The 18916-nt window shown below is 42.3% G+C and overlaps 1 protein-coding gene across 3 annotated transcripts in view; it reads right to left on the bottom strand.

Moving 5' to 3' along the window:
• The window catches only part of ZCCHC14 (zinc finger CCHC-type containing 14), a 57389-nt gene that overhangs the window by 9894 nt on the left and 28579 nt on the right, over positions 1–18916 (bottom strand). For 2 of the 3 annotated variants that reach the window (XM_037142370.2, XM_037142371.2), the window contains exons 3-5: positions 13376–13449; positions 3638–3709; positions 165–274 (exon numbers count right to left, since the gene is read on the bottom strand). In XM_037142370.2, coding sequence (XP_036998265.2) covers positions 165–274; positions 3638–3709; positions 13376–13449 — 256 coding nt within the window. The remainder of the gene's footprint in view (positions 1–164; positions 275–3637; positions 3710–13375; positions 13450–18916) is intronic. The other variant, XM_053666705.1, reaches the window with a different exon arrangement.

Below are 18916 nucleotides of genomic sequence, written 5' to 3'. Positions count from 1 at the left end.
AACCCACAACCCTGGCACATCAGGACAACATTCTAACCAGTCAGGGCAAGTACCACATACTTTGCAATTCCTTTGCTCGTATCCTCAAAATTGCACCTAGGTTATTAAGAGACTTCAAATTGCCCATAACAGATGAAAATCCCTAGAAGGTAACTGGAAGTTACCTCAGGTCCGCTTCCAGATCTATGTGGTTTCGCTCTACATAAAACGAATCTGGGCCAGCTAAGCAAGGAATGAATTTCTCCAAATTTTCTTCAGGGTATAGCTGACATAACTGAAAGAAATGGAAAGCACAGGAAGTACATTAAATTCATTTCATTAAACCAGAACTCTTCCATGTAAGAAAAACTTGGGCAGGTGTTAGATGGTGACACCTGCTAGTGTGATACAAAGTATCATGCTACTGGCTACTTTGGGGTTCCACATCCACTTAGAATGTAGAAAGCCACAAAAGAACACAACCCTCCCACCATAACATCAAGAAATATCTTGATATTCTATATAATCACACCTCTCCTTGAGCCCAGAGAGCTGAATGTAAGGCCACCACCTGAACTGAATTGCATGAGGGACCTGTCCCTCCCAGGAGAAACGGGACACCTGAACTGTCTCAGCTGTGACAGAGCACTAGGAGGTGGTGGCCTCCATGTAAGCAGGTAGAAGAGACTGGCCAAGATGGACACATTCCCATAGCCTGAGAGTGGGCCAGACATCCATGAGCCAGGAGCCCAGACACAAGGAGACTGTACCCTCATTCCTGAGCTCTCTTCTACAGGCAGACTGGCAAGAGCCTCCACAGGTGGCACAGGTATGAGCTGGCTTCCCCTGGGGGTCAGGCAGGAATTCCTGTGCCTTTCCTTGGAGCTTCCACTCAATCACAACAAAAGTCCTTAAATCGCTGTGGGAGGAACACGAGACTGCTCCTGTTGCCAGAGCCCAAGCAAAAGCCCCAGGTTGCTGGGGATGAGGCAGAAGCAATCCGTTCCTGCCTCTGGGGGTACGGTAGGATGTCATCCTGGCACCAGGCTCGGAAAAGATACCCTGCCTTGGGGAGGTAAAAGCAAAACCCCTCCAATCCAGAGAAAAGGGCCTACCTGGGTGGAGGACCCTGCAATACCACAAAGCTGCCGCTGCAATACCACAAAGCTGCCGCTGGGAAATGAAGGGTGGGGATGCTGAGAAAGCCCCTGCCAAAGGCCTTGCACTTGCACCTAAGGCTGGACCAGAAGGAGAAAGATTCTCCCCATCAAAGTCTATCACTTTGTGTAGACAGGTAGGCAACAAGCAACACCTGTCTCCTGAGGTGGTGTGGTGGTGCGGGGACAGCAGAGTGGTCAACAGAGTAGGGAGACCCCCTCTGTGCCAGACACATAAGACTACTGAAAGCTGAGTGTGATGCAAGACCACTGAGAACCTTCCTACACACCAGGACCCACTCAGAGCTCAAGGTACCAGCAGTTCTTTGCTGAAGAAACTGGAAGCCTGCGGCACATGGACACTAACCGCGGTAACAGCAAAACCAAGCCCAGCCCCACCCCTGACTGATGCAACGCGAGGACCCCCTGACGGCCTGACAGGTGGCAGCACACCCATTTCCAGGCGGAACACGACTTCCCCCAGTCTCTGCATTTTCTAAACATGATTTCTAACACTCAGTCAAAAACTGTAACGCTTACCCTAAGAAAGAGAGAGAATAAAAAACCTGTCAAGATAATCATCAGCCCTGGCTGGTGTAGCTCAGTGGACTGAGCGCGGGCCTAAGAACCAAAAGATACGCAGTTCGATTCCCAGTCAGGGCACATGCCTGGGTTGCAGGCCAGTTCCCTGCAGGCCAGTTCCCAGCAGGGGATGCACAAAGGCAACCACACATTGATGGTTCTCTCCCTCTCTCCTTCCCTTCCCCTCTAAAGATAAATAAATAAGATGTTTAAAATATATATATATACATATATATATATAAAATCTTAAAAAAAAAAAAAGATAATCATCGGAACCAGACTCAAAACTAACTCAGATGCTGGAACTAAGTATCAAACAGGGATTTTAAAATAACTGTAATTAACATAATAAAAGATTTAGTAAAAAAAAAAAAAGAACATCATGTATGAACAATTGGAAAATTTTGGCAGAGATGAAAAGTTTATTAAAAGACATGTCAAGTAGAAGAGAGAGGGGGGAAAACCAAATAAGAAAAACAAAACAAGAAAACCATGGTATCAGAGATGAAGAATTTAGCAAATGTAATAGGCTCAGCAGCAGCCTGGGCTGAACTGAGGAGTAAAGTCAATAAACTGGAAGACAGGGCAACAGAAATTATGCATAGTGAAACAGTGAAATAAGTAAGAAAAACAATAAGCACCCGAAAGCTGTGAAGAATATCAAGGGTCTGAACACATGTAACTAAAGTCCAGGAGAAGTACAAGTGAACAGGGCAGAGGAAGTATCTAAAGCGATAATGGACAAGGATTTTCCAAAATTAATGCAAAGACAGCAAACCAGACCCCCAAGAGTGCCAGAGAACCCAAAGCTGAGTGAATACAGCCACTGCAAACACCCAGACAAAGACCAAGGCAAGGTCAGAGTTCCCGCCGGCATCAGGGAGTCCAGAGAACTTTTCTTTCTTTTTTTTTCCTAACGAAATGAGAGGACAGTCACAAAGGAGAAGAAATTCAGTGTTCTGTATGTTACAGAGGAAAAGTGAGCTCCAGGGAGAGTCCGTGGCCCTAGAGAAAGGCATTGTGGTCTTTTGTGTGCCTGACAGGCCAACTGGATGGGAGAATCAAACCACCTTCTGTCCAAGCTTTTAAACCAGGGTCCACCACTGGGATTTCCCTTACAGGATTACAACCACACCTTGGTTCTCAAAACGCCTTGGTTCATGAACAATTTGGTTCTCGACCAAGCTGTTCACAGAAAAACATCCTGGTTGTCTAAAAACTTCAGGTGTTTATTCTTGACCCAACAACCCTTTCAGGCTGACACCAGCATGATCAGTCACATGTCTCTCAGGTGACAAGGGAGATTCTGCTTTTGAACCAATCAATTCTCAGTTTTCTGGAATGAGTTAAGTTCAAGAACTGAGGTTTCACTGTATAGCCTTGATTTTATAATGAAAATTAGTGTAAGACTCACTTTGGAGGTACTTTAAATCTATGTAAGTAAGTAAGTATGTATGTATGTATGTATGTATGTGTGTACATGTGTATATATGTAGGTAAAGAGGTATTTATTTAGCTTTTGTTCAAATAATATTTGTTAAATCAACCCGAAAATGAACAGGAAAATCCAACGTGTCAAACAGGTAAGGTGGGACTAGGTGAAGTCCCTCCCTCAGCCTCTGCTGAAGAACAACCAAACCAAACCACACCAAGCACCCTCAGTCATCTGTGCAGCCGCATCTTCTGCCTCAGCTCATTCTCAACAACTGGGAGGCGTCCAGACTGGCATTGAGGACCGTGTGTTTACTGCCCCGCTCCGTTAGACACAAACCTTGGACTTCCTGTGGACAGGCACGAGTCCCAGGCACGCACTCACTATGCTAGCTGAAGGAAGCTGTCCACTGAAACCACTCTGCAGAATTACCGACCACAGGGAACCAGAGCCTTCTCATTTTTAGAAGAGCCTTTAATCACCTTACCTTTGAAATAAATTCAGTCACTTCAGAGGAAGATTTGGTTACGGATGTTACTGAAGAGTCAGACCACAAGACCTTAAAAACAAACAAACAAACAAACCTTAAAAACAGACACCACATACATAATCCACAGCATGCTTGTCCAGGCATTCTTGCGGGCGCAGGTGTCATGGACACAACAGGCCCTAGAGTACTGTGCGTCTTGTGAATGGAGCAATTACACATCCATTGACTTGTTAGAGAAAGAGTACTCACTCGTGTCCAAAGCTTAACTTTGTCTTTTGTGCAATTATTCAAATATCACCAAATTACTCAAGCATGGAGTCTAAGGTCTGCTCCTCAAAGTTCTAACAAGGCACTGACAACTACGGCTTGTGATGCCCATATACGTTGCCTTCAAGGGGACCTCCTCTCCTCAGGTCAGTGTGCACAACTTTGAACGCAAATCAAGAAGTTACTAGAAATCAGCCCAGGTATCCACATAGTAAGCGCTTGTATGTGCCCTACCCTCAGGAAGCTCACAGAACTGGGGGCCCCATGGGAGTAAATCCTTAACAGGCCGGGGCATCAATACTCAACAGCAGAGAAAAATCTTCCCTGGTGGGGCAGTGTAGAAAGAATTTGGGGAGAAAACATCAGAGAAAGGGCTTTCTGGAAGAAGTTCCACAATGCCTCATATACCAAAGACCTGATTACATAAGTCTGCTTTTCCTTGCCTGCGTGCATGACGGTAGTTTTGTTTCATTTCTCCGTAACTGTCAGTCTCCTCGGACAGACTAAGCTCCCTGGGTGAGAGGCCGGGCCTTTTTCTTGTTTCCTCTCCAGTGCCTCACAGTAACCCCCTAAGGTGCCAGATGAGCACGAGCGCAAGGGGGGGTGACACCTATGAACATCGTCAGGGGGCTTTTCTGCATGAGAAAGCAGGAGCTGAGTCCCAGTGGGCAAGCGGGAGGCCTGCTGAAGGCATGAGACAGACGAGGAGGACGGCATGCGATGAGAGGGGGCGAGGGGCCGGATTAAGAGAGGCTCAACCACGAAATAGGAGCTTCACCCTAAAATCCAAAAGAAGCCACTGCACAGTTTCAAAGTCAGGAAATAAAATGACTGAATATGTTGTGTTTGTTACCAAAAAGAAAGCACTCTATTATACTGATCTAGAGCAAAGAGAGCCTGGAGATATCAAACATGCCTTCTGCCCCCACACCTGCCCTCACCGAGTATGCTGCGGGTCTCCTCTGGCCTGGAAGGACTGCCGTCTCCCCTCTTGTGTTCTGAAGGCCACATAAGCCCTTTTCTATTTCAGTAGTTGTCAAACTACACAAAAATTACTAAGGCATTTGTTTCATCAAGATCCCATTAAATACAAGCTACCTAAGGAAAAGGACCATCTTCTTCATCTTTGAATTCCCAAGACCTACAGGAATTCACCAATAAGGCAAGCACTGGCATTCTCTGAACAAACTTGCCTTGCCATCTAAAAACTACCTACACTAAGAGGAAAACACCCCAACTGTTTTCATCTAAAACAATCAAATCTTACATCATTAAACAGAAGTTTGGTGGTGGTAGGTGGGGGGCAAGCTGCTTCCCACACAAACACAAGTAACATCTATGAAGGAAAGTGAAAACTTTTAAAGTCATTAGATGTGTGAGTCAAAGCACTGCTGACATCTTCTGTGATGTGGAAAACTTGTCTCTTCCTTATGATAATAATGTTCTAGTTTGAGTCTTTTCTCTCTTTCCTTCAGCATTCGCATCCCATGAGTGAATCCTAACCCAAACTAAAACATGAAATCCTGCACCCAAAGAGTATGGGGAGCATGCACAGACCACTTTATATTGAACCGACAGTCTTCATCCCCAACAATTATGTACTTTAAATAAGTACAACTACCGTAGGCTGCCTGCTACTGATACGTTTTTCTTTTACTTCCAAATGGAGCTGATATCTCAGCTGAAGGCATACAGGAAGCCACGGCCTGGAAACGAGAGCTCACTTCCAGGCTGGGTTCAGCACTACCGTGCTCTGCAGATGATGCAGGATTGCTGCAGCCTCACATCCTCTGCCTCCTCTGCCAGCCTGTTCCCCTGTACCAGATGAAGCGAGAGGCCACAAAGCAGCATGGGTATGCCAGAAAAGCCCCACATCACACCACGTGCTAGACAGATGCACGCCCTGCTGTCAAATCCCAAGGTGGCATAAATTACAATCAACCCCATTACTTTATGTACCAAGAAAACATGTTCCCAATCAAGTTACGGTACATTGTTTTCCTACCACTTAATCAAAGAGCTACTCGGCCTTACTGAGACAGGTCTAACACATCTTAAGCATACACAAAAAGCAAAATATGCACAAAACAGCTACATACCTAGGATCTCTTCACGCAAGAGTATAATTCTAACTCACTTTTTACCCCGATCATGTTTTTCCACACAGCATCATGTTCCAAAGCATACGGAGTGACATTTTCTTCACCCTCCACAAGAATCTGCCAGCCAGAAGCCCCTTCGCACTGCTCATGCCACACCCTAAGGAGAGCGGGATACCCAACGCCACCACACCTACTGCCAAGCTTCTAAGAATCCCAAACCAACCACAAAGACACAGGACAAGGCAGCCTGGAGGAAGCACAGATCATGCACGGAGAAGAAAACTTTACAAGTAAAACCACCCTTAATATTCTTAGGGAACTAAGAAAGCAAAACCAAGCTATGAAAAAAGAGTTGTTACAGAACAAGTAGTCTTTGAAATTAAAAACAGGATAGCAAAAGTGAAATGAATTCAACTGAAAAGATGAAAGATGTGGTAATCTTCCATAAAGTAGATCACAAAAGAAAAAAGTCAAAGGGAAAGAAAATAGAGGGGAAAAAGGCAACAACAAAAAACCTAAGGACCATTCTTGAGGCCAAACATGCAGATTAACAGAGTTCCAAACAAGCAAACAGAAAAATGGGGCAGAGGAAATCAAAAGGACTGGTCCAAGACAAAGTCCCTAAATTAATGGATGTGAGTTTTTAGATTAAAGGGCCCACTGTATCTCGGCATATGATGACTACAGACCTACCAAGGATGTCTCCAAGAAATGTGCAAACACTTGGGACTAAGAAAGTTCCGAAAACTGCGAGAGACTGAAAAACAGGTCTGAATGCAGGATTGGGAACCAAAATAGATTTCTGATTCCCAACAGCAACACTGCATGACAGTCAATAAGCAGTGCATCCAAAGTCCTAAGGAAAAAGATGCCCAATTTAGAACCGTATTCCCAATGTCGGGATGAACAGCTAAAGGTACTTCTAGACCTGAAAAGTCTCATAAACTGTACCTCCCAAACACCCTTTCTAAGAAACAACCAGATTAACTACTAAACCAAGACCAACTTAAGACAAAAGATGACCTATGACCCAAGAACATGGGACCAGAGCTGGGAGGGAGGAAGGAACCTCCAGGTGATGATGAAAAGAGACCCCATGATGACAACTGCGTGCAGGGCTGAGGACCTTGAATCCAAGCTGGAGCAGAGCCACAGATCCAAAGACAAAACCGGTGGGAGGCTGGACACATCTCAACAAGGGGAGCTGCAGACACCTAGGGAGAACCTTAAGGCTGAAGCCTTTTTGTACGCACTTGTCCCTGCACAAGAACAACAAGCAAAACGAGACACACAACTCCAGGGAAAACACAACATTGAAATGAAAAGCACTAAGCATGCATCATATGGCGCTAGTACCAACAACCTTCACGTAGTCACACTAATTATGATGCAACCACTAAGGCACATATCAGAAGAAACAGTTCCCTGCGACCCCAGGCAGTGTGTGCAGAATTACTGGACTCTTGAAACTGTGTGTATGTGTGTATCCAATAAAAACAAAATTTAAAAAGTAGTCACCAAGGCTCACCCTTTGCTAATAGTGGTAAAATATTCAGAGCAATTAAGATTGCTTAGAAATGAAAATTAAATTTTAAAGAAAAGATAAAGCACTATAACAGATATAATGTCTAGGTTCTTAAGGAAATGGCATAAAGATAATTCTTTTTAATTCGCAGAGTTTTATAGTTCCTCTTAAGTCAATAAAGTTCTACAATCTAGTAGGTGCTTCAAGGGTTTGGGTTTCTTTTGACATTTTTTCTCTCTTTCCCTCATGTGTAATAACTAAAGAAAATGTTTTAAAAACGTTTTTTAGTCATTCTCATTTCTCAATAGTGATTTTGGAAAATCTGGTAACATCTGGACATTTCACACATACATAGTTACATACTGATTCTGTCACTTGCTTCCTATATACTGATTTGGTTTCCTCAGTAACTAGTAACTAGCAATTACAACTTCAGCAAAAACAAAACCATCTCCATGGAAAAGAACAGAAAACTCAAAATCCTATTTGTAGTACATTTGTGTATTTTGAAATCATTTTGATCTGGGGTTAGATCTTCCTATAAAAGAATAACTTTAATTTGTATCCTGGAAAATAATGATCCATAAAAATTAAAACTACAGATAAATAAGGCTAGGAAAATTGGTGGGACAGAGTCATTGATTTCCCCCTAAATAAGTGAAGGCTTTCAGAAAAAGTATTTCACTAAGTCTTCCCATATTCTTAGCAACAAACTGTCAGTCACATCTCACTAAGATTGGCAGACACTCCTAATAACACTTTTTTTTTATTGTTCTGGTCACAGTATAATAACTATTTATTTCCACATACAAAGGACAACCTATGTAAAGAACTCTTTATCTTGATTAATTAGGGTTCTGTGGACAAAGGGCAGGTAATTTTTATTAACAAGTTTTATTAACTTAAAACTGACATCAAACTGTACATATGAGGTCTGTCCAGAAAAAGCCCAGCAACTGTTAAATTAAGATAAGAACAGTTTTGCGCCACATCGATGTAACCTGGCAGCCAAGGAGAGTGGACGGGAATGAGCGTGTGTGAACAGTGACAACTGCAATGTACCAGGCAGTGGGGGTAGCAGATGTCCCTGAGTGAGCATGTGGACCATGTGGCCGTCACATTCAAAATGACCAAGTGCATAGAGCAATGAATTTTGCACCAAACTTTGTGTTAAGCTTGAACATTCCCCCACAGAAATACTGGGATGACTCAGAAGGCCGAAGCTATGGGCAACTGGTGATTTACAGCTTCCCCGCAACAATGTGCCTGTTCATGCACAGTGTCTTGTAAAGAGGTTTTTTGATAAAATACCAAATCACCCAGGTGATTCTGTCCCCCTAGAGACCCAACTTGGTGCCCTGCGTCTTCTGGCTTTTCCCAAAATAAAGTCACCTTTGAAAGGAAAGAGATTTCATAGCATCGATAAGATTCGGGAAAATACCATGGGGCAGCTGATGGCAACTAGAAAAACTGTGTGAGGTCCCGAGGTGCCTGCTTTGAAGGAGACTGAGGCATCACTGTTCTGAGTACAATGTTTCTTTTATCTTGTATCTTCTTCAATAAATGTGTCCATTTTTCATAGCACGTGGCTGGATACCTTCTGGACAAATCTCGTATTTCAAGGCCACAAATGGATGTTTCAACATGTTTACACCCATTACGAAACTATCACTCCAATCAATATAATGAACATATATACTTCACCCTTAAATTTTTCTCCTGCCCCTCCCCAGGAAGCCACCCTGATCTACCTTCTTCCGCTGTTTGCATTTTCTAGAATTTTATGTAAATGGACCTTTTTAATTTTTTTTTTGGTGGGGGTGAGGGGAGTGTGGTTTCTTTCACACAGCATATCTGAGCTTCATCTGCACTGGTGAGTGTATTGACATTTCCCTCCTGGTTACTGTGAGCAGAGCTCTACTGTAGAATACAACACCATGGTATGTTTACCCATTTTCCTGTGGATGGGGTACTTGGGGTGTTCCTAATAAGGCTGTTATGAACATTCATGCACAGATCTCTGTATGAACACATGCTTTCACTTCCTTTGGGTCAATACCTAGGAGTGGAGTTGATGAGTCATATTTTAGAGATATGTTTAGCTTTAAAAAACTATCAAACTGTTTTCCAAAGTACCTGAACTATTTTACAACCCCACCAACAGTGTAGGAGAGTTCCAGTTCTTCCACATGCCTGCCAACACTTGGTATGGTGAGTCTTTTTAATTGTAGCCATTCTAATGAGCATCTAGTATTACCTCACAGTGGTTTTAATGGGTATTTTCCTAGCAACTAATAATGCTAAACATCTGTTCATGTGCGCTCTTTGACATCCATACATCCTCCTTGGCAAAGTACCTGTTCAAATCTTCGGCTCATTTTTTACTGGGTTGTTTTCTTATTAAGTTTGATAGTTCTTTATGTACTTTGAATACAAATCATTTATCAGACATGTAATTTGCATTTATTTTCTCCTAATCCATGCCTTGTATTTTCATTTTCCTAACAGTGCCTTACGAAGAGCAAGTTTTAAATTTTGTATGAAATCTATTTATTTTGCATCTTAAGGATATTTTTGGTACACTATCCAAAAACCTTTGCCTCATTTAAGTCACAAAGTTTCCTCCTATGCTTTCTTCTAGAACTTTTGTAGCTTTAGGTTCTACATTTAAGTCTAAAATCAATTTTAAGTTAATTCTGTATAAGAGGTGAGACTTGGTTAAGGTTCATTTTTTTGTATGAGAATATCTGTTCAAAAGCCATTTGTTGAAAAAAATCCTTTCTTTATTGAGCTGCCTTTATACCTTTGTCAAAAATCAATGGACCATTTACATCTGAGTCTAATTCTGGACTGTGTTTTGCTCTGATCGATACCTCTACCCTTTCAGCAACACCACGGTGTCAGAGTTCCTGCAGTGTAACAGGAAGTCTTAAAACCTTAAGGAAGTGTGAGTCTTCCAACTTTTTTCTTCTTTTCCAAATTGTTTTGACTACTCTATAGTTCTTTCTGCATAAGTTTTAGAATCAACTTGATTTCTAAAACAGAAAATCCTATTGGGACTTATTCCTGAGGGACCATTAAAATGATGAAAAGTTTAAAGATGCGTTGTCATCCCCTCGTATGATCTGATGGCAGCCAGCCAAAGAGACTGCAGTGAAACATCAGGAGGTACAAGACCATACAGTGGTTCTTCCACTTTTCCTCCATGGGAATAATACGTATCTGCATACCCTGTACATACCCTATACATACCTACCCTATAAACAGCTGTTTAAGAGTAGAAGACTTCAACTCACCAGGCACACAAGCACACCGTTTAAGCAGCACAAAATTAACGGTGTGTTTTATAAATAAGATTTTTTTAATGTTATCTTTCTTTTGTGCCATGAATACCAACCAACAAATGCAGTCTGGACTATACATTCCTTTGGGCACATCAAGTTTGCACCTCAAAAGAACCAACACCTGGAGTGCTGGGTAGTGAAGAACACTTTCCTGAACACAAGAATACTTTTAAAATCACTTATCACATCAGGAAAAGTCAGTTTTTCAGACACTTCAGCTTACTCACTAGGGTAAAGACATCTTTAGTTGAACACCTAACCCCGTGTGACAGTTATCAACGTCAGCAGTAAGCAAGGGTTCCTAGTCCAGTACAGCGGCCTCAGAGCTGGGACCGGCCTGAAGGCCGCAGCTCCAGGCTCCTTTTGGAGCTGTCCAGCTTGCTTTCGGAGGACTCCGGCACGGGCCCCCATCCCTGCCCGCCTGCTGCTGTCTCCGTCTCCTGATCATAATCCCCTCCTCCGAGAAGAAGCCATGAGAGGCCAAGTGTCTACTTTGCCAAAGCTCATTTTCTAGCGAGCAGCTGCAGACGATTGTGTTGTGTATGGTTCCTGCATCTCACGCTGCGTAAGCCTGATTCCCTGCCACAAGTAACGGGACTGAAGATGGGGGTGAATCAGAGCCCAGATGATCAGATGGACTGTGAGTGGGGCCAACCACCCCGGAGACACTCCATGCTCCGCAGTCTCCCAGTGGCAGCCCCCACAGAGGCAAATGATGACTGCCGAGCACCCTTCAGGGAAAACCTGATGACAAAAGGCAGAGAGCAGAGAGGAAGGGACAGGGAGTCCAGGTCTGGGAATTTGCTGGGCCCCCAATGCCTACTAGGCCTGGAAGATGCTGGAATTCTGAGGTTCTCTGGGTGCTAAGACTCGAGTGCTAGTTGCAAGCTTTAACAATCTCCAAAACCTAAGTCTTTCCTGTACATTTTGAAAAGTCATCTATAGCTTAACAACTGATTCTTACAATGCAGTACCTCCTAAATCAAAGGAAGATTTTATCCTTTTAGTGGAAAATATATTTTAAGTATTTTGAATCGGCTACACTCTGAAAAACTAGTAAACTTCACATAGTATACAAAGTACTGTATTTTGCTGGGGTATAATGTGCAGTTTTTTGCCCAAATTTCTGAGGGAAAAATAAGGGTGTGCATTATTTACATGGGTAGTACCTGAAATAACTTGTATACGTTCTTGCGTTTTATAACTGTTACATAAAATGTCTTGTACCATACTATGTCAAAAAATAAATGCTAAAATTCCTTTACAATACAAAAAACAAGATCTAAATATAAATTAAAAATTGAATAAAAAATTAGAAGACTTTTTTCCTGAAAGTTTAGGCCAAAAACATCTTTGTGCATTACAGACAGAACACATTATACACAGCAAAATACAGTAGATACGTGCTAGTAAACTGTACTTAGTTTACATACTAGATACTAAGCAGAAGCTTTCACTACTGAGAACATTCCCCAAGAGTGTGGGGAGCAGATTTCCCTTAACAATCAGTATTCAGGTGCGTGATCAAAAGAGACGCTCATACAACACTGCTGGGCAAGTAACAGAGATTCATTTCCCAGCCTCTTCCTCAGCTAAGTGGGACCGAGAAACTAAGTCGGGGTCAACAAAACATAAGCAGCATCAAGTAGCTGCTTTTAAGAATGTTCCTTAAAGAAAGATAAAACCTTTCCCCTTCTCTTCATTCTGTATCTTGCTATGTGGAATGAAAATGTGAGGACAGGAGCCCTAGCTGCCATCCTGGGCCATGAGGCTAAGTTACCTCCTAGGGCTATCCAAGCAGTCAGCTGAAGGAAGCCTGGACCCTAGGAATTTTCGAGAGCATAACTGCCATACCAGCACCAGGCACCTCCCTGTTATTTCAGACACTGTTACTGAGGGTCTCTAACCCTAATATACACTGCATCTCAATTTTTAAGATTCTCCACTTCAGCCAACTTATGTAACCAACTACCAGCAGCTGAGCATATCAGTCTACACAATGTTCACCGTACAGACTAAGAAGCATTTGTCATCTAGTGGGTACAGAAGAACAGCTTTTGTTTGCAGGCTTTTAGTTTCCAGACCTTGTGCCAAGTGTTCTGAAGGGGCTGTCTCCTTTAATTCTCCCCCAAACCCCTCCTCCTTTACTGACTGGAGGTGTTGGGGCACAGATGTTCAGCACTGTCCTCAGTCACATGGCCAACAGGGACAGGACAGGACTGTTAATGCCAAGCAGTTCTAGAGCCCGGGCCCCTCCCCCTCATGGAGGCCTCTGAGGTCATGGAGTGAGCACCCTGTGGGCCAGAAGCCCAACAAGCCCCATCCTGAAGGGGGCCCACCCCCAGGCTGAGTCCCAGCTTTCTCTCTCCCACAGCACTGACAGTGCTTTGCAAAAAGGCCCACCTTTTATTTAGATAACTAAAAGTATCAATTCATGGTAAATGTTTCTTTCCTATCCCTTAGAGGAGAAAAGGGAAAAAAAAACTTAGCATCTTACCTCAAAGGAACATTCAACATTTCTTTCATTTTTTTTGTGTGATAATCCCTTCAGGTCTATCTTTTCAACACTCACTGCAAAAGTAAACAAAACAAAAAAACAAAAAAAACAAAAAACACAAAAACAAACAAACAAAATTATAAAAATGAAATAAAATCTTGAGGTACATATTATTTTATTTAGCATTTGATATTTTAGCAGTTTTCGAAATAAGGCTCTCAACGCCCAGTGCTGCCCAGTCTCTTCTGCGCTGTGTTCACCTGGAATGAGAAACTCAAGAGGAAGGCACAGATCTGTCACGCTGAGGAATGGAGGGTGAATTGAAAAGTAAAGCAAGAAAAACAGGCAAAAAAATAAATACAAATTATAGAAAAGGAAGAGAACAGTGCTTGGAGAGAGAACATAAGTTTATTTCTATGCACAAGAGTATGAATACTAATTATAGTGAAGATTAGTTATGATCTGTTCCAATTTCTGAAAAACTCTAATGCTTAATGTTTTCTCCTGTTACTGTTTCAGAAAGAGCTGCCCAGAGCCTCTTATTGACTCTTCTTGTCAACGGAGCACAGCCCCATCCTTCCCTGGCAGGGCGTGCCTGGAGGTGAGCAGGGCGGCAGACACGGAAGAGTCCTAATGCTGCCTCTAGAGAACACGACACTGAGCACTGTCAGGGGCTGGCTGCGCAGACTGACCAGGATGAAAAAGACAAACCACGAAGAGAGACTTCTAAAGTCATCGGTGTGTTCATGCCACCCTTTCACACATGTGAGCACATTCTTTTCTGCTCAGAAATGGAATGACACATTAGACTCATTTTCCCCCATTCATTTTTGCTATTCTTAGAGGACATATGGCAGTGTTCTGTGACGATTTACACAGCTCTTTCAACCCAACTGTCCAATATGAGATATTCGACTTACCAAACTACTGTTACAATTCCCGCAGATGCCTGAGACCTCCTGGCCTGCCACACCTGTGTTTCCCAAAGTGTTTTCCAAGGAGCACCAGTTGTGTAAGACGCTCAGGGCCACCCCTGAACATCTTCATAACCAAAAGGTTTGGAGGAAAAATCTGAAAAACTCCTTGCAGACTGTCTATGTACATCAGCAAATTAAAGGCTCTGAGAAGCCGTGCAACAAACAAAATTTTTTTTGTTAACAACGATTCCCCAGTTATTTGGGGCCACAGAACTCTTTCTTTCCTAATACCCATGAACATCCCAGAGAAAACAAACTGCTCTGTATAATATGCTTTGGGGAGGTTCTAACCCTGCACTACACCCAATACTGTAGCCACTAACCACATGTGACCATCTAAATTTGTATTAATTTCAACTGAACAAAATTAAAATCTAATTCTTCAGCTGCACTAACCACATTCTAAGTGGTCAACAGCTCTGTGGGGCTAGTGGCCTCCACACCATACACACAGACACAGAACACTCAGTCATCAGACAGTTCTACTGAACAGTGCTGCTCTAAGCCAGGGGCTGACAAACTGCAGGCTGCCCTCCGCCTGTGGATATGAATGGTTTTATTGGCACAGAGCCGTACCATTTGCTTACATATCGCCAATGGCTGCTTTCCACCCCCAAAAGCTAAGCCGCTGTATGCCTCCCGAAGCCAAAAATATTTACTATCTGGGTCTTTGCAGAAAAAAATTTGCCAGGCTCTGCTTTAACCAACAATTGTTCATTCACCAACATGTCTTATAAAGTTCCTGCTGTGGACCTGGTCTCGTTCTAGGGGCTGGGAATACAGCAGTGAACAAGATAGGTGCGTTGTTGTGCCCATACAGTTACAGTCTGAAGGGGAAACCCTTCGCTTGCTAAATTATTCTCTCATAAATATTCCTAATTTCGTCAAGTTGTATCAGAGTTCATATGCATCTAGGGAGATACTAGAATCCATTTGGTTCAGTGTATTTTAAGTTTAAAATAGCACCTTACAGGAAGGAATTACTCTAAAAAATAAGAATGTTTCCTTTCTGGCAAAACAAAACACTACACTTAGAACTTGTTCAGCTCCTCATTTTCACTCAAACTACTCACTGTTCCTGTCTGACTTCCTCAGTCAGACTGTCAGCAAATAAACAGCTCTTCTGTTTTCCCAACCAGTATTTTAAAAAACTTACCCACAATGACATCACTCTAATCCATATCTTTAACTTTTTAAACAATAGAGTATATAAAGTCGATGAATACAAAAAAATGTAGTCAGCATTTTCCCTGGCCACAGAACACCAATGTGTACCTAAATGTCCCAGAACTAAATTAATATTAAAATTTATGGGGGGGGAACCCTCATCTCGGCTGAAAGCAGGAAGTGACTCATATCGGACAGTAAAATGTGAAATGCAGATGAACGTTATTCAGCTGTTTTGAAATAAAAGAGGCATTTGAACTCCAGGGCTAAAATGTTTGTGAGAACTCTTCAAAATCATCAGACCAACCGACATGGTGCTCTGTATCAGCTCTGTATGTACAAGGAGCTGCTGCAGCGGCTTTAGCCACCTGGGTAGCCCTGGACCAAATAAATGCTTTACAAGTTCTGCTACACTGAATTCTCTCCATGTTGTCCTCCCTGAAAACAACATCTGCTATTATACAGGGCTCTGAAAACGGGAGAAGGGGAGGCTGCTGGGATGGAAAGTCAGGAGGGCACCTGCCGAATGATTTTCTGTAGCAGATTATCAGTAGTGGTAGCAGTGGCTAATGTGGAGGGTGGGGTTATGAGATATCTAATTCAGTTTCAAAGATGTTTAAGCACATTCTCTGTTTTGGAGCTATATTAAAGACCACAATTATAAAAACAAAACCATGAAAAAAACACTTATAATATCAACTGAAAGATTACACACTGTATGTGAAACATGATTATAGTTGTTTAAAAGTAAAAGAGAAACAAACTAAAAAGAAATCATCAAAAATCACAGCAATGGGCCCTGATGGGTGTGGCTAGTTGGCTGAGCATCCCGCGAAGCCAAAGGTTGCCGACTGGATTCCTGGTCGGCGCTACACCTGGGTTGTGGGCCGGTTCCAGGTTTGGGCGGGAGTGTGGGGTAATCAATTGATGTTTCTCTCACACACTGATGTTTCTCTCCCTCTCTTTCTCCCTCCCTTCCTCTCCTCCAAAAATAAATAAATGAATGAGTAAATCTCTTTTACAAATCATACCAATGACAGGAATAACTTTGACTGGTGGTGAAATTATAGCTAGCTTTCCCCCAAAATTTCTAGAATGTGGTTTCATAATGTTAAAGTATACATCTCTATTCATACATATACCTACTTATAATCTGTTTTCAGTCTATTGGTAGATAAAATGACCCCCCTTTCCTTTTCGCCTCCCTGGTCAGTCCTGCAGACTGTCATCTACCAGCACATAGTAGTCCCACTACCTTCTGAAGTACAAGCAAACATGTGTAAATTTTAAGGGCTAGATGATCAGTCCATCACCTGAAGGGACAGAACAGAGTGAAAGGTGACTATAAAGACAGGATTCGGGTCAACTGAAAAGACTCAAAGACTGAGAGGGCACACTTCTATTTGGCCAGAGACAAGCCAGTCACCAGCAGGAACAGCGCTCTAAAGAGTGGCCTGGGGAGGACTGGAACGTCCATCAGGGGAGAGACTTGGGGAGGGGAGAAGTGGGGCTGGGTCTAGACTGCGTGGAAGCTCGTCTACGTAAGACAGATGGAGCTGGGTCAAAGGGGTGTGAGGCTAGACCATGTGGAAACGAGAAAGAAGAAGATGATTTGCTTTTTCCTTTTTAACATTTTATTTGTTCAAACTTCTCTTCTTCATTCAAGATGCACACTAGAAACTCTCAGATCTTACAAGATATGTTAGATCACATAGCCTTTAATAAAATGTATAGCTGTATTAAAGTTTTTAAATAATTGAATCAATAACTAATTTTAAAACTAGTACACTAATGTAACTGAAATAAGAGGGAGGGAAATTTGTGTAAAGAAAAAGTACAGATGGGTCATAATAAAAGCCCAGGCAAGCAACTGAAAGCCCTAAAGCAGGATCAGGCAACCACACGGGGATGGAGGCTGGCAAAAAAGTCACGAATGACTTAGGATGATGATGACTGACCAAGAGGCCGCAAAGCCAGCAGGTGCCAAAGCCAGGAGGACCAGGAACGCATTCTCTTCCCTTCAGCCCAGGGAGCTCCTGTATAAAATGGCCACGGCCTAAGGGCCACTTTCACTACCACGCATCTCCAAATGATCTGTAAGAGCCAACTGTCACATCAGTACGTCAGACACCTATTGCTAATGGCTTTAGTATGTTCCGAGAATGAACCACTCTTTTGAAATATTTTCCCTTTCTAAATTTTTCTGGAAAAAACTGGGTGGTTGGTAGTTTTCTGCCAAATATGTTTTTTACTTGATTTCAATGTATCATTATTAAACAGTTTAATTTGATATGCCCAACAAGAACCACTTTAAAAATTACCAAAAATATACTAAAGTAAATCAAAGAAAATATTATTGATAACTGAGGAAAAAGATGAAAAAATTTTTTCCAGTACACTCTCCTTCTCCTAAGTTCTACACAGTAGAACTCAAGTCTTCATACTTGAAATAAAAAAACTAAATCAGAATAATATTTAACATGCTTCTTGTTTTAAAATGTTATTAGTGAAATCTAGTTTTCATTTAAAAACTGAAAAACTATATTCTTTAAGAAAGTCAAAGCTCGGTAACAATGCTTCTAAAATAGCAACTTAACTTTCTCAATTTCATTTACTTGCCTGTGTTAATGGTGATAATTTTTAGAAGCATTACTTCGTTCATCTGTTCTTAAAATGGAACATTCACTACTATACTGATTAAGTTGACCCTATCTACATCTTTTTGGGATATATATCATGTTATATTTAAAAACCCTATCATATATATTTTTGTTTTTTTAATCATCTGGCTACCTTGCCTTATTTGATTTGTTAGTTCTCCAGAAATAGACAGAAACAAAAGCAGTGCCTACCTGGGAAGACGCAGCGCTGATACAAGGTACTTCTAAAGTAGCAAACACAGGAAAGGAACACACATTTCCATCTAAGTGCTTAGTGATAAGATACTTGAATTTTGGGCCCTGAGGAATTTCACTGATTTATGTATCAGGGACAAATATTTTCTTCAGCATTAGTATACATTCAGCACAGTACCAACTATGTGGTAGAAAAATTAGAGTTCAAAGTGGTAATGCTAGAGCTAGACCTCAAAGGGAAGAAGGGCCCGCTTAGGCAGGGCGACAAGCTATAAGCCAGGCCCAGGTATAACAGTCCGTGGTATTTGAATAAGTTTAGCCACAGCAAGAGCCATGACACGAAGATAAGGGTGACAGGAGAGCAGAGAGGGGAAGACAGTCACAAGAGGCAAAGGCACACACAGGACCAGCCCATCAACCTCACAACAGGCACATAAAGAAACCTGGGCCTCCCTGCAGGTCAAGGTAAACTCAAGCTCTGCAGTCAGCCCAGCTCAGTCTGAAACAGGATACTTCCCAGCTCAGTGACCTTGGGCAGTTAC

This window comes from Artibeus jamaicensis, unplaced genomic scaffold (genome assembly GCF_021234435.1).
Source record: "Artibeus jamaicensis isolate MK-2021 breed Jamaican fruit bat unplaced genomic scaffold, CSHL_Jam_final contig_464, whole genome shotgun sequence".
In the NCBI taxonomy this organism is placed as follows: domain Eukaryota; kingdom Metazoa; phylum Chordata; class Mammalia; order Chiroptera; family Phyllostomidae; genus Artibeus; species Artibeus jamaicensis.
This window is presented reverse-complemented; position numbering and strand designations above follow the sequence as displayed.